Genomic DNA, 22,999 nt, shown 5'->3' on the forward strand with positions numbered 1-22,999 from the left:
GGCACTTAATATTCAGCAATATTATTGATCTGAATGGACTGACGCTGCTGTGAACTGAACTGGACGATGAAATCATTTTTGCACAACTGCTTTATGTATTAAATGAACTCATTTAATAATTGATGATCTTTACAGTGCAACTGAATCAACACTGAACTGACTTCAGATGAACAACAGTCAGCCGAGATTTTTCCTAAAACTGCTCTGAAACAATTATTTTAGGCTATAAAGCACTGTATAAATAAACGTGACTTGACTTTTTCTTTGATAAGTTATAAAGTTTTACACATACATAAATGAACAGAGCATTTGATGAATATGATTCAAATCACTCACATGGTAAAGATGGCAGACAAGTATTGGCTTTAGCTAAACTACTTAGTGCACTTTTAAGAGGTGGTTTTTATTCATATTACTTCTACTCTGCTCACAATTTCACCTCACTGGTTGTGTAAATGTACTCACACCCTGAACCTTTGTTATAACCATATCCCTACCCCTAAACAGTAAACTTGACATAAACTGTAAACATGTCCCTTAAATCTGATTTGTTGATTGGAACGTTGACCCATGAACATGTTGTATTTAGTGAAATCACATTCTGCATAGTTGCACAGACATTTTAATGACTGAAAATGAAAAAAACAACAACAAAAAACACCAGAAATTACATGACTTACAATGATTGATGAAAGTCAACAACCATTATTTATGAAGTATATGCATAATGAATTTCTGTGCAAAGTTCATGAATGAGATGAAATGAATGTGACTATTTACATTGGTTTCATTAAAAAGGCTCAATGTTCATAGCCAGTTCTACAGCTCAGTGATCTCTACTGATAATTATCACCTGCTTGAAATACTAGGAATGTTAACAAGGGCATTGTCAATTTTTTTTTTTTTTTTTATTCTGCCTATTTCTCCTATTTCTGCCTAAAGCTATATGATATCCACTACATGCTGGGCTGGTCACCAAATGCCTGCAACTCCATACAAACCACTATGATACATGTTTAATAAAACTGCAGAAAGAATAGAAATATAACTGAGCAAACAAACTTTAAAAGCTACAAAGCATTATAACTCAAGATTTGCAGTCTGACATCTCGTTCTGTTCACCACTCAGCTGCTGCCTGTCATCATCATCATCATCATCGTCACATGGAGGACGGTTACGCTTGAAAAATCCCACCTTAAAACAACGTTGTGTGTTAACATGGATGGAGATTTATGTGGCATCACATTTGCGTTTGTTTTACAGTGATAAGCTTTGTTTGTTGTTGGCCCAGAGGTCTACATGAGACAAAGCACCCTCTGCTGTTCAACATATAGAAGTACCTTCCAGAAGATGGTGCTCAGGGCAGCCAGTAGCAGGAGTCCAGCGATGACCGACACTACTATCCACCACACAGGAACCTCCTCTTGTCCATCTGGCCGTCTCCATACTATATTTGTATGTGTCTAGATAGAGTTTATGAGGGAGTTTAAGAGGAGTTGCATATATAACGTGATACAACCCAAAGAACTGACGTCTCACCTGTGCTTTTCCTCTGGGCAGGACATCTGGCTGGATTTTTGAGGGCACATCTGTCACCTCATAGTGAGCCGTGGAGTGAAGAACGTAATTTACATATGGTCTCTGAGCAGAGAACAAACAGTGACAAACAGTGAGAGAAAGGGGTGTGATTATTAGACAACTTCTTTAAATGTTTAGAGTTTGATCTTTAAAGTTTGGCCCACCTTTAAGAAGGTTTGTACCCACAGCCTGCTCATCACTCTTACAATGGCTCTCTCATCTCTCTGCAGTCCCGCAGCCTCACACTCAAACAGAAGACATTGGTCACCACTAGAGCAGTTCTGCACAGTGAGAGATTCAGCAGTATTTAACAATAAATGCATTACAATTTTAAAATATAATTGTATGAGTCCTGAAAGATGGAGGTATTTGCACATGCTAAGTGCCTGAAATTAGAAATGTCAAAATCTAAATGAATAAGCAGCTTCTGTTTACAAGAACGAGCTGTGATATCACCCTCTACTGGTAAAGAAGAATCACAACATTACTGTAAAATAAAAACAAAATAGAATAAAATATCGTTTAAAAGTTGGGGTTCTTTTTCTAAGTTGGGTTTGTTTTTTAACTAATACTTCATTCAGTAAGGATGCATTCAATTAATCAATAGTGTAACACTTTATTGTGACAAAAATCAATTTCAATTGAATTAAATGCTGTTCTTGTGAACTTTCTATTCGTCAAAAAATCCTGAAAAAAGTACCATAGGTTCTACAAAAATATAAAGCAGCACAACGGTTTGTTGTGTTTACAATAATAAATGTTTCTTGAGCACCAAATTAGCAAATTGGAATCATGTCCGAAGGATCACGTGACACTGAAGGATGGAAAATACTTACAATATACAATAGAAAATAGTTATTTTAAATTGTAATACTATATCACAAGTTAATGTTTTTACTGTATATTTGATCATATAAATGCAGGCTTGGAGAGCATAAAAGACCCCTTTCAAATTTAAAAATAAAATAAAATCTACAACCCCAAACTTTTGAACACTACACACACACACACACACACACACACACACACACACACACACACACACACACACACACACACACACACACACACACACACACACACACACACACACACACACACACACACACACACACACACACACACACACACACACACACACGATGTATATGACAAATGATGTGATAGAAGGTTCTGTACCACATGGACTGCATGTTGCCACTGCTGCTCATATTCAGTTTTTTGCGACAGGTCACGTTTGTTGAAATGATGAACCTGGCCTACGGTGACGTTGGAGGACTCCAGCTTCACTAACTGTGATAAATAGGTAGTGTAATGTTTATTGCCATTGAATACATAAATGGCATCACAAAAATATGTCATGATAATTTGTGCATGGTACCATGGTTATGCCACAGTACCTTGGGGTCACTGTGATTTTGCCAAGTAAGACATGTTCCTGGGTCAAAATATTTTGTTAATCCTGGAACAACATTTCATGCCTGAAAATTTTAGTCTTAACCCCATCCCTACCTCTAAACATAACCCTACCCATAAGTTATCCCTAAAATCAGAGGGAAATGACAGGTGAATAACACTGATGTAGAAGCACCAAAGCCTGTTTGTAAGCCTAAACTTGACATAAACTGAGAAACTTGTACCTCAAATCTGATTGGTTGATTGGAATGTTGTTCCAGGATCAACAAAATGTTGATCCAGGAACATATTGTACTTGGTGGAATCACATTAACCAGTTCCTTGGAGTGACAAGTATACCAATGTATGGTAATCATTCAGTATCATCAGTTATTAAATGTTATGCACATGTTAACACTGTGCCATAGTACCACCACTGTACATCATTGTTTACAGATATTGCTGTGCTTTTTCAATAGTGTAATAAAGTATACTAGTATAATATAATAACAAATGACTTATTCAGAGGGTTTAGTTTCAAAATCATAGTCAGTAGGGGGCACTCTCACCCCACGTGGGTCGATGTTGGAGTAGTCTGTTTGACAGGAGATGAGCTCTTGGGAAGCATTAGCAAATACATATAGAAGATAGGACTCGTTTTGTGAAACAGGAAACTCCAGTGTAAGCTTTGCATTCACCGGACTGGGGCCCATGTTCCTTAGCTGAGACAGGAAATTAGAAACTTGTGCATAAGTATGGTAAAACCGCTTAAGTGAAGGTGTTAACAATAATCCTAGACCTAGACTGAGAATATTACCTCATATACATGCTCTACGAGTGGGCCTACTTCATTCAAGTCTTCTGGATAATCCTTTGGCTCCCATTTAGCAATAGGCAGGACACAGTCAGCAGGAGAAGAGATTCTGTAATGAAGAAATGAAATGGTCATTCAAACGTGAACCAAACCAGTTTTACTTTCAGAAGAGTGAGAAAGAATATTCAAAAAGAAAATTTAGCAACTGTAGTGAAGCATGCTAATACATTATGTATACATTATACTCTTATGCTAACGCAGTCTGCATTTATTGGATTAAATACAGTAAAAACAGCAATATTGTGAAATAATGTTACAATTTAAAATAACGGTTTTCTATTTTAAAATATTTTAAAATGCATTTCTTCCTGTGATGGCAAAGCGGATTTTTCAGCAGACATTACTCCAGTCTTCAGTGTCACATGATCCTTCAGAAATCAACATAATATTTTGTGGAAACTAATACATTTTTTATTTGACAACATTCTTTAATTAATAGAAAGTTCAAAAGAACAGCATTTATTTGAAATATATATTTTTAAGAACATTATACATTTCATTACTGTCACTTTTGATCAATTAAATGCTTCATTGATAAAAAAGTATTTAATTATTTCCATAATAACAGTCTTGTGAATGGTTTATATATATATATATGCTAAAGTATTCTATCAAAGCCTTCTATCAAGTCATTATCTCACTTCTGTTTCGTGCTTTTTTGAAATGGGTGGGGGAATAAAATGATACAGTATGAGAAAATGACAGTAGAACTAACCCACGCATTTCCAGGGAAGCTGCAGCAGTAACATTAACCTGCAATTGGACCAGGTTACTGTCTGGTTTCTGGCTGTTCTTACTGAAAACAATAAGAGAGACCAAGAAGAAGAAACAGAAGATAACAATCATTGTCATCATGGGCAACACGTACCACAAAGTGTTTGTTGGAGCAGACAAGCTAGCAAAATTTTAAAATTTTTTTCCTGTTTTGTTTTGCTAACAGCACAGATGTTGTGTGTGTGTGTATGTGTGTGTGTGTGTGTGGGGGGGGGGGGGGGGGGGGGGGGGGATGTTCAGACCTTCGTATTTGCATTTGGAATGTGATGTGGTTCTCCACTTGTTCCAGACCACCCATGCTGAAGTAAAGACCTGCTTTCAGCTAAATGAGAGAAAACAACCGAGAGCAAAATGTTTTACAACAGGCTTATCATGAATGGTCAAATGATTTGAGGTGGGTTATTATGTTGATTATGTCACCCTGACCTGATGTCCACCCTCCATGGGGTTTCCCAGATCACAAACCACAATGACTGAACCATTCTCCTTCTTCTGACCACACACCAAGTGACTGAAGTCCTGCAAAACACATTTTACACCTTACGTGACACAACTCGGCAATAATGCTATTCACAAGAACATAAAATAAGTGTGCTGACAGAAAGGGGACAGTCAGATATAATTTGTTAGGCTTGATCTAGTTGTCTGGCCAGTGGAGCAGTTTCTTAAAAAATATGATCTGTTTGGAGAACTTGTTTTCGTGAAGACTATATACCAACATCAGTACCATTTGAGTTCAGACAAACCTTGTACCAGTGCTGTTATTGCTAACTAAAACAATGGGTTTCGTTTAGTAAAATAAAGAATTAAAGAAAATATAAATATTAGGAGAAAATCTTAAACTTAAATCGAAAATTAGAAATAACTAACTGAAATAAATAAGTTGGGATGCACCAATATGAAAATTTTGGCCAATATGGATAACCAATAATTCTTTATTCTTTATTTCAAAGCCGATAACCGATATATTGGCCGATCCAATTCTTTCCATAATGTTTGAGAGCCTGATTACAAAAACAAAAGTCTCACCATTAAATCCATGTCCCAAGCACACAATTATAATGTGCTCATTATAATTTGACGTAGCCTATATGACAGATTATTGTCATGTTTTCAGTTTGATCTGTTTTTCTGTTCAGTTCATGTTTGAGTTTCTTTGTTCATCCTCTTGTCAGGCAATTATGTCCGTTCACCATTCTCTCCCTTTTTGTCACTATGGTTACTGATTGATTTGAGTATTCTGTTCAGGTGTGTCTTTTATATTATCTCGTTTGCCCATGCATTTAAGCCCTCTGTTTCAGTCAGTCCCACATTATTTCAGTTCTCTGTGATATGTGGTTGTATCTCCTTTGTCGTGCACTTTATTGCAGCCACCTAATCCATGACAACTATATGACAGCACATGTTGCACTTAACTTTTTTCCTTTTTTGAAGTGACTCCAATCGTATTTTTAAAGCAATTCAAAACCTAGTGGTGGGTAGATTGAGGCTTCGTGAAACACTGAAAAAGTTGAAGCAAACGTGCCATATTGTGTCGAGGCTTCGAAACAATCCGACACCTGTCTCCATGGTGACCCCTAGTGGTCAGAACAGTGTAAATGCAACAAAAACCCGGGCTAAACATGCATTCCTGCAACCACACGTGACAGCGTCAATCCATTGATTCGGAATAAAATATTTTAAAGACTTCGAAGCTTCATGAAGCAGTGTTTTGAAATTGCCTTTACTATCAAAACCCTTATGGTGAATAGTGTGCATCTAAAGTGTCTCAGCTGAAGGAAATAAACCATTATTTATCAGCTTTAATATATTGGCCAAATTTTCTTATCGGGCCGATAACGATAACATTAAAAAGGAACATATATTGGCTGATACTGATATAGAGGCCGATATTGTGCATCCCTATAAATATAAGTTTATGTTGAAATAATAACATTACAAAATTTACAACTGCAATAAAAATAAAGCTAAATAGAAATGAAAGCTAAATAGAAAAAAAAAATAACAAAAGCACATCAAATTGCAAAAACTTAAATGAAAACGGAAAAATATCAAAATGAGCTAATTCACAATATTAATAAATAATACAATAAATAAGATGATTAATATAATATTGTTATATACATAAAGGGTAAAACTTTATAATAATGTTCAGTTTTAAGTCATTTACGTGGTTAGTTGATGAACTAATCATTTACAAAACATTCATAAATGATTAGCAAGTGATATGCTAACATTTTATGTATGTTTTGTAAATTCTGTTACAAGTCATTTACAAGTTATTAGTAACTAATTAACTAATCATTTACGAAACATGACTATGCGTTCATAATAGGGCTGTCAAACGATTAATTGCGTTTAATCACATCCAAAATAAAAGTTTGTGTTTACATAATATATGTGTGTGTATGGAGTATAATTATTTTCTATATATAAATACACACACATGCATATATTTAAGAAAAATGTGTTATTTATATATAAAATATTTATATATAATATAAATATATATACACAGTATATACATGTAAATATTTCTTAAATATATACATGCATGTGTGTGTATTTATATATAATAATTATACACCGTACACACACATATATTATGTAAAAACAAACTTTTATTTTGGATGCAATTAATCGCGATTAATCGTTTGACAGCCCTAGTTCATAAATGATTAATAAGTGATATGTTAATATTTTGATGTATGTTTTGTAGATTCAGTTATAAGTCATTTACAATTGATTAGTTAATGATTAACTAATCATTTACAAAACATGACTATGCATTTCATAAATGTTTAATAAATTACTCATTAATTAATCATTAATGAACGCATAGTGATGTTTCATAAATGATTAGTTAATCATTTACTAATAACTTGTAAATGACTTATAACAGAATTTACAAAACATACATAAAATGTTAGCATATCACTTGCTAATCATTTATGAACGTTTTGTAAATGATTAGTTCATCATTAACTAACCACTTATAAATGACTTACAACTGAACGTTATTATAAAGTGTTACCAAATAAATATCACTGCCTTATCCATACCCCGGTTAAGTCCCCATTGACTTCCATAGCATGGAAAAAAAAAACACTATTGACGTCAATGGGGCCCATCAACTGTTTGGTTACCGACATTCTTCACTCTATCTTCTTTTGTGTTCAGAAGAAGGAAGAAACTCATACAGGTTTGGAACAACTTAAGGGTGAGTAAATGATGACAGAATTTTCATTTTTGGGTAAACTATCCCTTTAATGTTCTGTAGCTATCAACAAAATCAGAAAAATGACTAAACCCTCACCTCCTGGTTGCTCACAACACCCTGATAGTGTGTGTGCGCTGGCGGGCTGATATATAGCTCAGTCTCGTAAGCTCCCTCTCCCTGATTTTCAGCCTCGATAATCAGCAGTGCTGGATTCTCATCGCCGATCAGGATTGGTTCTGTTGACCTGTTTTAGATAAAGGTTCGCTTAAGATAATAGTCTGTAAACATTTCATATCTATACTGTAGCTAACAAAGGAACCTACGCCACTGCTTTCAGCTTCAGGTCTGGAATACAGATGTTATCTTGACCACAGTTTAGTATTATCCGTGCCTAGACGCAACAAAAAATTTCAACAGGTTATAATGTTAATAAATATGTGCCATTGTAACAACAAAAATGATATGTTCCAGCCTTCACCTGTCCAAAAGCGACACTTTGTCCATGCAGCACTGCATCTTGGGAGTCCGCCAGACTGTAGTTCATCGAGAAGAAGATTGGACTTAGCTTGTCCTTAAACTCAGGCTTAAAAGGAAAGGAATGAGATGAATGATAACTCACGAAACACACTGCAACATCAACATTTTCTTGCTTTTTACATGACAAAAAAAAAGGATCATTAAGAGAATTTGATTGCAGAGAGATCACATGAATGACCCATTGTGCAGCTGGGAGCACAAAAGCATTCTTGTTTTCATTTTGTATTAGTACTCTGAGCAAACTGGATCTAATTTATGTGTGTATAGTTTTTGTACTCTCAAAAGCACTTAGAACATTCAGTGATCTGCAACATGAAGGTCACAGGACTTGTGGTTCTTATCCACAGGTCACTTTTTCAGCGCATCAACATTTTGATGAAACACACCAGTAGGTAGGCCGTGAAGTTCCTACAGACATCTCCTGAGTTTCTTTCCACCGAGAGTTGGAAGTAAGCGTATGGCTGGTTAGAGTCCAGTAGGAGGGTTCGTCTGGCCATGCTCTGCTTCATCCTGTCCAACTGAAGCTCTGTGTTGAGCACTAGAGGAAATATTTTACAAAAAGCTAAAAAAACCGGCAAATCTTTGATAACACCTTTAATGCACCCTAAATATTTTATTTTAAGATCCTTTATATGTACATTAAGCTGAATTCAAAACTCTAATAAAGGCTTGTTCACACCAAGGACGATAACTATAACAATAAAGATATAGTTTTAAATGTAAAATGAATAGCAGAGTTCAAACCAGAACTATTTAACGGCAATGAGAAACGATATCGTTGGAACCACTTTTAGAACGATGTTTTCCTACTGATGAAACGCTCTGTTTATTACTAAATTGTTTCATATGGATTACATACCAATCTCCTCAGGAATTCTGTGTCCAGATACACTGATGCATGCCATAATTATAAAGCTAAGGAAAAAGAGAAAACAAGTGGAGATGATAGATATTCTATAGAAGTACCACAACCATGTGGGTTGACATTCAAAGCAGAAAATATGGATTGCTGATCAATGGAAGTCCTTGATGTATGAGATTACTCCTAAAAACGATGTGGGTGTAGCAATAGCTCACTGTACCATTCCTCACACGAACTCTTTTAATCCTTGAGAAGCTTTTTTTTTATAGCTGACTAGTCAAGCATTTTGAATGCCAGCCTCTTGAATCATAATGACACAGTAAAGCTGTCTCTTGTGCTAAGTTCAGAAACATTACCAAGTAATGAAGGTGCTGCTCTGGTGGAGTCGACACAATTTGTCTTCAGGGTTCAAAAGTTCAGGGAAGAATAAGAGTCGAGCCTGTGTCCTCACAACAGCTTGTGCTCTAATAAAGTCAAACACGTTATTGATCCAACACACAGAATCATAGTTCAGATCAGTGGTTCTCAATTGGTTGGTCACGACCCTGAGCAGGGAAAAACTGCTGAATGCATATTATATAATTCATAAAATAATATAATAAAGGATAAAAGGAAATTCTTTGGTTTACTTTCATATGATAAAGTAATTTTGTTGGGCACTGTGTTGGGTCACCATTTGATGTCTAATGTAAATTCCGGGTCCTGAAGCAAAACCAGTTGAGAACCTCTGCTTTAGACAAATATACTGAAAAGGATGAAGCGTATATTGATTACAATAATGAATTTAAGGTTGTTTGCAGTAATTCAGATGATTTTAAATTAGCACCTGTAGGTTGCCACTTTGTTCGCACCCCAAGCACCAATGATGAGATCTAAAGAAAAAGAAAAAAAGCATATTATATGCCTTGAAATTTAGAAATCTCTCTATCAGCAAACACCACGAAGTGAGTGAAACAAGGATTGAGCTACAACACAGCCATGTTAAATTGGAGGAAAAGAAGTGTGGGGACTACTTTGTCTGTGATAAGTGACCTAAGAGCACCAAGAGTCCCTCTTAAGAGATTGAGGTGCTTTGTGTCAAAAAGCATTGCCATGTCCACACTGGACCCCAGTGTCAGAGCCCTTTTCCATTTACATCTGTACTAAGAGGGTTGTGGCTCTGACTAAAGCATTCCTGTCTCATGGTGACTCCCAAACAGCTCTTTACTCCTCCCAAGGGATTGTGGGAAAGGGCTGTTAGTTGAGATTGTTCACAACAGACATTCGAACTTTGAGGACAGTCTCTGAAGCTTTTGTTGGCTCTATCATCCGGTTATTTATTTGTGGGTTTTGTACTCCAGGCATGACTCATAGATGGCTATAAGGGGTTGCTGGGAAGGTTATGGTATTTTGATGCAGTGACCCAGCTGAGGTTTCCAGGTCAGATTTTAATGGAAGATAATGGGAGGTGAACAGTGATCTCAGGGTTCTGAGCTAGGTGAAAAGAGCCACAATTTGCTGACAATGAATTGAGGCATTATATAAAAAAAAAAAAAATTTTTAACAAAATAAAGTAAATGTGAGTATTGAATTAAGTTTACCCCAAAAATGAAACCTGTCACCGTCATGATGTTCCAAACCTATACCACCTCAATTCTTCCATTGAACACAAAAGGAGATCCATATAATGAAAGTGTTTACATGCTTGTATATGGTGGCTTTCATTGTATGCATTTCATTGTATTCTTTATTGTTCCTCTTTTTGTGTTCCAGAGAAGAAATAATGCATGAATGCTTTTCAATTATTTTCAAGTAATATATTACATACCTGGATATCCATTATCATCAATATCTATCCCTCCTCTCATGCTGAAGCCAAACATTGGAGGATCTATGAGGGTGTGAAACGGGCTCTCGATGACTTGAACATACTGGGTGGTCAAACCATCACTCTGACCCAGGTAAATAAACACCTGACCTCCTTCACCAGAGCCAGGTGCCCCCACAGCAACATCTGAGAATAAAGGAATATTAAATCACATTTGTTTATTTTTATTTAAAGGTGTAATAAATATACAATCGTCCAGCATCTACAAAAAAGGTTAACTGGGTTAACTGTTACCATCCTAATCTGCAATTTTACTTACTACTACACTGTGTCAACGCCAGTGTTGGTCAAGTTACTTGGAAAAAGTAATTAGTTACTGATTACTGATTACTTCTCCAAGAAAGTAATCCAGTTACTTTACTGATTACTTATTTTCAAAAGTAATTAGTTACTTTACTAGTTACTTTACTAGTTACTTTTCAAAAACATGATGCACGAAATGAATACGCTATAAAGCAATAGACCTTTCTGCTTAATTCTATTCTTTTTGCATATTCCATCATCTAAAATTGAATCAAATGAAACATTCTTTTTTTAAACTTTAGTTTCAGTATTTTAACTTTATGCACATTGCATCAATGACTCACTCATTAAGATGGTCGCCTGCCGCCTCCTACTGGCGGTTTATAAATATTATTTCTATGCACAAATAATATTTCTTATTTGTATAGTCAAAAAATATTTTAAATAATCTCATTACATTATTTAATGCAGTTTATTTGATTGGTAACAGCCCTTTAGCATCTTATTATTCTATTGTAATTTATTGATCAAATTTAAGAATTTTAAATGAAAGATGAAGCAAACGATTAGGGAAAAATGCCCTTTATAAAGGTTAAAATATCATAAATATGCCGATTTATATATGTTAAAGCTGACTGAACTGATGAGAATACTGATTCGGAATAAATTATATTTACAACACACACACACACAAAAAAATCACATTTTTTTCCTGTTCTAACAAATGTTTTTACTCGGACAAGTGAATGACCGACCGAAGGACAAATGAAAAGGCTTAAATGTTGAGCCCTGGTATATATTTTTTATTATTATTCATTTATTTACCCATAAACCTGTCTTTAGGAAGCCATAAGTTACAGTGGCAAGAATAACTTTGTGAAACCTTTGGGGGTGGTGGACAGGGTTTACATTAAGACAGAAGTTTGCCTTAATCTAGTTGATCATGCATTTCTTTTCTTTTATTCCACAGCTGATGTGTGCAGTTTTTTATTGCTTGCATTAAAATAATTTTCTCTTGTTTTGTTTTTTAATTGCAGTCTTTTTCTTCTGCCATTCATGCTTATCAGCTCCATGCAATCTTAAGCTTTTCTTGGTTCAGCTGCACACAGTCTGAAAAGGTTTTTTGGCAGTTTGCTAAAATAAAAGACCCATTAAGAGCTGTTGACTTTTCTACCTTGGGAAAGAACGTTAAACGAACAACTTAAAAAGGCATGACAAATCATGACATAAGACTGACATCACTTACAACGTACCAATGCATTATCCATCATGAACAAATATAACGTCTGATGTTTGCACGTGCATACCAGTTTACCATTACGACATCGTTCATGAATAAACATAATGTCTGAACACGGACAAACGGTGCGTGTTGACGCGTCAAAATTCACGCGTTTCGTTTAAAGACTTTTGAACGCGATCGCTTGCCATAGTGTTTACCACTGACTTCGCGGCGCTCATGTCATTGTCACTCACGAGTCACGGCTCACGTCGCGAGACAGTCTCGCAGTATAACGCAGTAACGCAGCCTGCTTACGGGGAAGTAACAGTAATCTAATTACTGTTTTTGCAATTGTAATCCCTTACTTTACTCGTTACTTGAAAAAAGTAATCGGATTACAGTAACGCGTTACTTCTAACGCGTTACTGCCCATCAGTGGTCAACGCCCAGGAAGGAGCTATACTCTCTCTTTGGAGAGGCTCACCACCCAGGGGGCACGGTGCACCTTGGAAATATACACCAAGATGATGGCAACCACTTATCCAGTGGGCCAACCTCAGCTTGGAAACAGCCTTCCCTTCTGCTGGTCTCTGTAACAGACAAGAGCTGGTCTGAGGTCCTGAGGCTTTGCATTCTGTCCAGTTATAACTGCAAGGAGCGGAAGTGACGGAGAAAAGCCAGGGCTGGGTCTGCCTCCTCCGGGCAGTGCTTGCAGGCTCACCACCTGGTCCCGTTTTAAGGGAGAGGTAGGAACCTTGGACACATATACAGGCCGGGGTCTCAGGATACCGTGAGAGTTGGTCGGCCTGAATTCCAGGCTTGATTCGTCGACCAAAAATGCGTGCAGGTCCCCTACCTTCTTGATAGAGGCAAGCAAGCAGGAAAACTGTTTCTTTAAAAACAGGATTTTTAACTCAGCTGCCTGCAGTGGCTCAAGGGGAGGTCTCTGCAGTGCAGTAACACCAGAGATAAGTCCCAAGAAGGTATAGAGGGGGTGCAAGGCGGATTCAGTCTCCTTACTCCCCTCAGGAACCTGACGATCAAGTCGTGACGTGCGTTAATATAAAGGCAACATACATTTTGAGGGCGGTGGGAGACAGCCCTCGCTCCGACCCATCTTGCAAGAAAGAAAGCACGGAAGTGATCGAACACCTTCGGGGGGCTTCTCGGTGAGTTTAACACCACTCAACGAACAGAATCCACTTCAGGCGTAAGCATGCCTCATCTTTAGAGGGTGCTCTCACAGAAGTGATGGTGTCTACAACGTGTCTGTGGTAGATCACCTAGAACCTCCGCTTCGGGACCAGATATGGAGGTCTGGACGCGGGTGCCAGCGGTGCCCCATTCCTGAGATGTCTCAGCGGAATGGGTCAGGAAGGGGCTGTCGAGAGGAGCATAAGTTCGGGGGAACTAGGTCCGGTTGGGCCATTAAGGGGCAACTAGGAAGACCCGCTCCTTCTCCCCCCTGACTTAGCACAGTGGAAGGCTCGCCTCGGAAGGCCCGAAGGTGGCCCGAAGCGGGTTCTCAGTGTGTGGTGCAACACTTACCTGTCTCTACATGATGGCAGAGAGTGCATGAGAAGGCAAGACCGGGTCCTTGAACCGCACCCAGCTGCCGGCTGGCGATACAAGAGAGGGCTGAGGGGTGCAAGGCTTTACAGGGTCGCACACTACCAGTCTGGCCCTCTTGGGACCAAGGAACAGAGGAAATTGCTCTTTCTTTGAAAATGGAGCCAGCGGCGGAACAGACACACACACAAACAAAGAACTCCACCTGTGAATGAGGAGTGAGGGACCCACGGGGCTTTGCCGGGCGGGGAACCCCTCACTGTGATCCTCAGATCACCCATCTCATCTCACCCGGCACTCCAGCCATCTTCTGGGAAGTTGGCCCAGAAGAAACACTAGAGCGGGGCATGGGAATGGGGACTCCAGCTTCGCGGACGAAGGCGAGTCTCAATCTCAGCACTGAGATGGTCATGTTCCCGCATTGAGAAATTGAGTCATCCACAAAAGCTGCCTCAGCGTGCTTTAAGCCCAAACACGTGATACAGCTATTGTGACTGTCAGAGGGTGACAGAGCCCTACCGCACCCAGAAACCCACGGATGGAATGGCATCTTGAAAAAGATGCAAACACACCCGTGTTGCTCTTTCAGGAAATGGGACCCGTCATCAGTGAAGCACTCACTACTTCCGCCCTCAACCAGCCGTCAACATGCTGTTAAAACAGCAGTTGAGAGCTTCAGAAGCTCGCGATCACCGCTGCAATCTCGCTGTAGAAACACCAGCACTGGGAGAGTCTTCCAGAAGAACACAGACACACTCACTCGTTGTAACACAACAACATTCAGAGACATCGACACCGATCGGCTCCGAAGCGAAAGACAACTGGTGCGTGCATCCACTTCCGTATTTATACCCGCACTGCGGAGCGGAGCATGTGATGCAGTTCACGCACGCCAATGTGCATTGGCTCATTTTAACAATACTTGAAGATGACAGGCTCCCTAAGCGTGATTCCAATCAGTCGACACGTCGACTACGACGAACGTGACCGAACTGATAGGGAACTGTAAAATTATGTTACCAGAAGCCCCTGTGTGATGCATCACTTCTGATTATATTTGATCTAAATACATATGCTTCTTTTTTCTTCCCATGATACCTGAAACATTGTCATATACTATTATGATGAACAGGATTTGTTTTACAGTGTAATCTCATGACAATGCTTTCCTTAAGATAAGCACTGAAACTCAGCATGAATCTGAATTATACTGTCACAGCTGAAGAACACCTGACCCATTTAGGTCAAATCACTTTCAGATGGTGCTTTCATAACAGAGAAAAAATATATGGCTTGTGCTCCTGCTGTTATTAAGTAACAAGATTAATTTGATTGCAGCTAGAAAAAAAAAGATTCTGATGGTGATGAATGCAATTGTATATAACAGCAACCACAGTGCCTAATTTAACACATTGCCATCTGTAAAGATCAATGCCTGGGGCAACTGACAGATTTTCCTTCTGATTCATACTTTGTCTACATTAAACTCATTTGGCTGTTCATTTTCTTCTTGTACTTATACACAGATGGTTTGTGCTCAGAATTATCAATAAAAACATTAAACTGCATGTTATTTTCACAGTAAATACTACTTTGTAATGTCAGAGCAGTCCTCACCATTAAACCCATCATGGTCGATGTCTCCCAAAGGGGCGATGGCGCTGCCAAAACGCCCATAGGCATATGTCCCTGTCAGCATTTGGTTGGGCCTGGAGGAGAAGGAGAAGCCCTCTCTTTGCAGGTAAACATATACTTGTCCCACTTCTCGAAATTTCTGAGTGGACAGCTGCTCCATAAAAAGCGGTGCTCCAATCAGGATGTCATCGCACCTGATGACCACAGAGAGGATAAAAAACATTTAAAAAAAACATTTAATAAATTCTCATGAACTACCAGAACAAGAAATTAGTCTCTGCGGGAATCATTTACCCATCTCTGTTGATATCTGTTACTGCCACAGAATGCCCAAAATAAGATGCTATCTACAGAAGACAAGACAAAAAGTTAAATTACTGCATTTAAATCTTTAGGGTGTGTCCTTACCTTGACAACATACACTACCGTTCAGTCTGGGGCAATTTTTTATGTTTTTGAAAGCAGTCTCTTTTGCTCACCCAGTCTGCATTTATATGATCAAAAATACAGTAAAAACAATAATACTGTGAAATATTATTGCAATTTAAAATATTAACAATATTATATTTAAATTGACACATGATCCTTCAGAAATCATTCTAATATGATGATTTGATGCTCAAGAAACATTTATTTTCATCAATGTTGAATTGATAATGTTTTATGACTGATACTATTTGTTCAGAATTCTTTGTATATATATATATATATATATATAACTGACTCAAAACTTTGAATAGCGTATAATAATTTTAACAATATTTTACCGTTAAAGACATTGTATTATCTTGTTAAATATAATAACAAGTTTCACTGTAAATTATAAGATAATTTATACTCTTTACTGACAAAAATATATAATTTTACAGTGTAGTTGTCACGTTGTGGGTTTTGTTGTGGGGGGGTGAAATGCTATTTCATGCATACTGAGTTTTTTACACTGTTAAAGAGTTGGATTCCCATGCTAAACATGGAAGTTTCAAAAATTAAATTGTACGTTTGAAGGAGTATTTCTGTGGCAAAAATACTCCTTCCGGTTTGTCACAAGTTTCGGAAAGTTTTTTTCGAGTATGGGCCTGTGTGACGTCAGATGGGGCGGAATTTCCTTATACGGGTCCTAAGGGCACTTCTCCCGGAAGGGTACGCGCACACCCGTAGACCAGAGCGAGAGAGCGAAAGCAGTACGCCCATCAAAGCGCTGTGCTCGGCTTTAGGGAAGTCAATGTCACCAAAGAAGTGGGTTTTTGGTTGCCAGGGCAAGACAACCCTGCACAGATTCCCAAAGAACCCAGCGTTAAGGGACCAGTGGATGGAGTTTGTTTTTCCAGAGCATCAACGGAGTTGTGCAAGTGTTTTTGTTTGTTCCCTGCATTTCGACGATGATTGTTTTATAAACAGTTCGACGCCGGATTTGCAGATCGTCTAATGCTTAAGGATGGAGCAGTCCCAACGATAAAGGTTCGCGGTCGTGCGTTGAATCCGCAGGCGGTGAGTAAAACTGCTTCAAATGTCTGTGTGTTGTTAGCTATCAGCGCGTCAGCACAGCAAGTAAACAGTGAACAGCGCTCGTGATTCTTTAGCTCCGCCCACACGGCACGCCTCCAGCCGCTCGTTTTTATTTCCGGAAAGACTCGGTACAGCCTATCTTTCTTTTATAAATATAATAAAACTAAAGACTTTTTGGAGATATGAAGGATGCAATACTACTCTATAGGTACTCAAGTTTAACATGAGATTGACTGAAACTGAGTGTTTCCCCCCCCCTTTAAATAAAATAATTAATTAAAAATAATAATTCTGACCACAAATATTTGAACCTATAATAATAGACAATATTGAGAACAATTTAAACTCAATTGTACTGGTTCATATCCAAATCAAATTTAACCACAGATACAAGTTTAACCTGAGTGCCACTAAGCGCCTTCATGATTTGCAGGGGCTGTGTTGCTCCATTTATTATTTTGACCTAAAAAAAAAAAAGAACAGTACAACGACTGATTACATTGACTAATTCCATAATCAATTGTGTAACTGTGCAAGAGCTTAACTGGAGTGCATAATCATCCACATAAAAGTGTAAGAGCACTTACAGAGCCTGCAGTGTGCAGATCGTTTGGGACGCCAACAACGTAATCTGCAATCATTTTAAAATAAGAAAAGTCACAAAATATTGCTGATAAGAGTTGCGGACCAAACTTATGTTGCATTTTTCTAAAAGCTGCTGTTTAATTTAAATTAAATATGTAAAAATTAAGATAGCTTGTCAATTATGATTATCACCTGGGACATGGTCTTTATTAAACTGCCCAGCAGCAACAGAGTATCCTATGATGCAGAAAAATGAAGAATCCTCAATAGATGTTTCAGATTTTCATTATCACTTTATCATTATTATTTTTACACTCTTGGAAGAAAAGTTTCTATGGAACCTTAAAGTGTTCTGTCAGGTGCTTATATAGAACATTTTAGTGGTTCCCATTGTGGGATCATTTTATGGATTTAGTTATAAATTAATATAATAAATTAACAGTCTAATTAATTAGCTTTTTTTGGTCTCTGTTTTGAATGACAGCTGTCACATCTTACCCAGATACAGGTCGTAGTAGTCACGCCTTTGTGGTGTTTTGGTCTCACCATTCACTGAATGCTTGGATGAGAACGTGCTGCCACTGCTTATGATGTTTGCAAGAGATGCAGTGATTATCTGACCTGAAGTAAAGAGAAAAGTTTACATAGGTATAGTCACAGCACACTTCACAAAGACATATAGGCTAACTCCCACTGAAAGTGCTCTGTCAAAGCACATTTAAAACAAAAACCCTCTTTTCAAATGTTTGAATCACACTATCACAGTGAACTTGAAGACAGCCATGAATCTAGTGGACTTCTAGCTTTTCTAAAATATTTTACCTTGAAAATAATATCCTCCTGGTGCACCAAGTATCACTCTGCCATTCTATCACAACCAACGCAAGCAGTTTTTACATGCAGGAAAAAAAAAAAAAAGAGATGTTAAACTATTTAAAGCATATTGCAAATTACTCCACTGCCAGAAAAGAGAAACAAGGAACCTTGGTGATGTCTGTGGTAAATCCAGCCTCACAGTAACGCCTGTCAGGATCTGTACACGGTCAGAGTGCTTGAAACATTAGGCATTGAAGAGTAATAACAATGTATTTGTATTTCAAATGTATAAACACTGCTGTAAATCTATAGAAGTTACATTTCTGTATGTGACAGCAGTAAAATTCAGTGTCTTACAGCCTCTGGTGTAAATCGACTCTACAAATTCTTCCCTGCAGGGGGCGTAGTTTGCCAACTCTCCTGTTTGCATGTTCAAAAGCTGGCAGTTCCCAACAGGCGTGTTCATGGCCTCCTCCTTTTCCAAGAGCACGTTCCAGTGGAACATGGGGGCACAGGCCTAGCTCATATGAAACATATAAAACTCGTTTTGAACTCCGAATTAAAACCGGGGAACCCCCCCAAAAGTAAATACAAAAAATATTTCTCACTTTATCATATATTTATAGATGACAAAAACGTTACTGTTTTGTTTAAAACATCTTCACTAAAGCTGATGTTAGCTTTCAGTGTTTGAGGCGGAAAAATACAATTAGGGTTGCTCAAGACAAACCTAAAACTACTGGAAGAAATCCATTTAAAGGTCCCTGAATAATTTACATTCTATGACCAATTATAACAAACTATATCAAACCTAAAAATATACGGCTTTGGCTGAAAAAACAAAAAAACAAGATGCTTAAATCAATTCTATTAACTAGCTTTTGTGAGGGCTGTTTGTAAAATGCAGTAACTCACCAAGATGTAGTTCTTGTAGGTTCGAACTGAAGCGCCCAGCCACTGGTTTGATTTGTGAGCCATTAGGAGCATTTTACCAAATGTGATGTTTTCATCACCTATGAAACATTCATTAAAAAAAAGAAAGAAAAAAAGGTGTGGTAGAATTGACTTTTACTGTATTATGACAACATTTCATGATACCAAATATTACATACTGCAGTGTTTCCCACAGGATTTTGTGAAACTGTGGTGGGTGGACCTCTGTCCTTCTAGGGGTGGTTTGGAAGCATGAATACATTGATGTTTTTACATGTTTAAGTTAATTCATCAATCTGGTGCACTTTGAGAGTTCAAAATGAATTGCTCCAAACCACATTCAGTGTGCAAACTGAACAAAGTGCATCCGTGCATTGACTTGTACCTGAACTTTAAAGGGGACTCAAACCTCTTTTTAGCTGTGATATAGTGTCTCAGTCTACATTACACTACATAATAATAATAATAATTTTATAATATTATTCCTATGACAGTAATAGCCATATATTGTAAAAAAACATTGCAAAAAATTGCACTAAAAATGAGTTTTGTCTTAATTTACTTGAAAGAGATAAAACACGTGAGCTTTTAATTTTGACGGAAACTGCATTCGAGCTTTACAAATGGGTCTCATTACAAATCTGGTGAAATGCTGTAATCGTCAACTATGTAAATGTGAAAATAATGCGTAACTGGTGGCCGTTAAGTTCCCACATACACGCTAAACTCAGCACATGCACAGATGAAGTTCACTGCATTCATTCACTGTGAACTGAGACGCGGATCTGATCACATGAGCGAAGTGTGCACTTCTCACTGTGCAGCACAGTCAGTCTTTTGTGAATTGATAAGGACACAAAGCCTTCTTGCACTTTTGATTTTAGTTTGTTTGACAGCAATGGGAAAAAACACGACATTAAAGACCTTTTGTTATTATAAGAAGTTTAATTAAATTTTCGAGCCGCCACAGACTTAATGAATGGGAAGCACTAAAATCTATTTGTGGTGGGCTGACACAAATAAATAAATGTATGGGAAGCACTGCATACTGCATACTTAGCCTGTACATATTACATGATGCTATACTCACCTTTTTGGTCAAAGTTTAAAGTCTGACACGATTCTCCACTTGTCGAGTCACACATGAAGACAGATCCACCATGCGAGATCCCAGGCTGTCTGGTGTTTGCTCTGGGTGCTCCGACCACCACACTTATACTGCAGGGTGGACACCAGAGCATACATAATCAGAAATTTTCACAGAAAACCTTCAGCATTTTTACATAAAAAAACAACAATGAGAGAGAGAGAGAGAGAGAGAGAGAGAGAGAGAGAGAGAGAGAGACGACTACAGTTCTGAAGTTTTTATTCAGCAGGAATGCATTCAATTGATCAAAAGGGACAGTAAAGACATTTATAACGTAACCACAAGATTTCTATTTCAAATAAATTAAATTCCTGAAAAAATGTATCAAAGTTTCCACTTAAATATTAAGCAGCACAATTTTCTGATTTTCTTTATCAACAAACCAGCATAATAACGATTTCTGAAGTAATGGCTGCTGAACATTTAGCCTTGTCATCACAGCAATAAATTACATTTTGAAATTTATTAAAATACACTGTTATTGTTTTTACTGAATTGTCAAATAATTGCTGCCTTGGTGAGCATAAGAGACTTGTTTCAAAAACATAAAATTGTACTGACCCCAAACTTTTGAACGGCACTGTATAATTGTAGCATTAGTATAGTATCATATTTGGGTGAAGGGCTTAACAGATTCTGGAGCAGTTAACCAGCTAATCCATATGCAGAACGTTTGCTGTGGAGGTGAGCACCACTCACCTTTTGCTGCTTGACTGATAAAAGTCCACTGAGAAACCAAAGTAGCTGTCTTCAGGGCCAGAGAAGACTGTGTAATTGTTCAGATCCAGGTTAAAGCCACTGATGTGATTTGGATAAATGAGCATGGACAAATATACAGTAAAAAACACCAGAATGACTTTCAGCCTTTTCTCCATCTTCTCCAGTCGTCCAAACTCTTTCTACACAATTCTCTCTGCCACTAGGAAGAAGTTAATGTTGTTCTGTCCCTTTGAGAGATGTCGGCACAACTCGTTATAATACTCTGTGGTTATTGGAGTTAATATGACACTTGTGAGTGTCTGTTTCTGATGTGCTTCCTTCAGATAAGATGAGGAACATGCCATGGGTTTCCTGAATGCTCAGTGTGTTGTGGCATTTATGATTAAAATAAGTAAATAAAATAATATAATAAATAAAATTAATTAATTTTAAAACATTTTCTGTTTTGAGATTGCAGCATATGAACACCCAGCTATGCCTTTCAATGAATCCACATTATAGTAGAGAAAGTGAACATGCCAATGTACCAAAATGTAATTTGACAACAGCTCAAAATAGACAAAAAGAAGGAACATTTTCAGAAGTGATAGCAGAGAAGTGACAGAATTATGTAAGCAGAGGCAATGCTCAGGAAGTCTCATCCTAAGAGACAACACACTTCTATAGCTATACTCATCTAATCGTAAAAACGTTATTACATTTTTCAATGTTCTTTTAGATCTGTTGCAGATTTGGGTCTGAGTGCAGCCTGGAGCAGTTCATTAGCTCTCTAAATCTGAAAATTTACTTGCTGTTCAATTTGCCTTCCAATAAATGTATTATTTGTTGTTTATCCGTCTAAGTCTGGTGGCTGAGTGAATGTTTTTCCTACTCTCTTTATTGCGTCCTTCCCATATAGGGAACATACAGGTCAGATTAAGTTTGGGTATGTTCATATATGACTTTATTTCTGTGCTTTTCCCAGTGCATGTCAAAGGAGATTTTTTTTTCTGTTTCTGTTTTGTGAAGTTTCATTGTTCCTTTTTATTCACTACATTAGTTTTATTTCACAAAACAAGATGTATGCTTATATTGTTTGAATTAACATTAACCATCCACATTACAATTAGTTTAAAAAAGGGATGCATGAATAAGCATTAAATATTTTGCTTAATGTTTGTTTGATGTCATGCATTTCTATTCTGAGACAATCTGTTCACTTCAGCCTAATAAAAACAAAATGACATGCTAAATATTTACAAGCTCAGAGGGATTTTCATCTTATTTTCTGACATTGGCTACATTCTGTATTGCACTGAATTCATGAAAAACTGTGCAAAGATAATAAACCTAAGAGGCAGATATATCATAAGAAACAGTCAAGGACAAGGGAATGACGTTTGTACCAAGAAGCTGTCAGGGTTATGTTGCATGTTGTCATTCCATATTTCCCTGTGTGTTTGTGTTTGTTCCTTTGATTGATTCATCTCACTCACCTGTTGTTCATTAATTAACTCATTAGTTCCCCTTGTTTGC

At 37.5% G+C, this 22,999-nt stretch overlaps 1 protein-coding gene across 1 annotated transcript; it reads right to left on the reverse strand.

Moving 5' to 3' along the window:
• Positions 1–93: 93 nt before the first annotated feature.
• On the reverse strand, positions 94–21,743 carry itga2b (integrin, alpha 2b). Its single transcript, XM_079861370.1, has 30 exons — positions 21,464–21,743; positions 20,708–20,835; positions 19,600–19,697; positions 19,042–19,201; positions 18,852–18,901; positions 18,691–18,736; positions 18,367–18,489; positions 18,061–18,105; positions 17,871–17,914; positions 17,684–17,746; positions 16,072–16,124; positions 15,760–15,971; positions 11,049–11,234; positions 10,068–10,113; positions 9,598–9,705; positions 9,239–9,294; positions 8,766–8,917; positions 8,321–8,425; positions 8,166–8,233; positions 7,939–8,086; positions 5,049–5,141; positions 4,865–4,944; positions 4,564–4,644; positions 3,792–3,897; positions 3,544–3,696; positions 2,759–2,872; positions 1,744–1,860; positions 1,541–1,642; positions 1,342–1,464; positions 94–1,195 (listed from the first exon to the last, which is right to left on the reverse strand). Exons 1-30 carry the CDS (start codon positions 21,637–21,639, stop codon positions 1,088–1,090), a joined length of 3,144 nt encoding a protein of 1,047 aa, XP_079717496.1. The 5' UTR covers positions 21,640–21,743; the 3' UTR covers positions 94–1,087.
• Positions 21,744–22,999: the final 1,256 nt, after the last annotated feature.

Source organism: Squalius cephalus (genome assembly GCF_949319135.1).
Source record: "Squalius cephalus genome assembly, chromosome: 1".
Lineage (NCBI taxonomy): Eukaryota > Metazoa > Chordata > Actinopteri > Cypriniformes > Leuciscidae > Squalius > Squalius cephalus.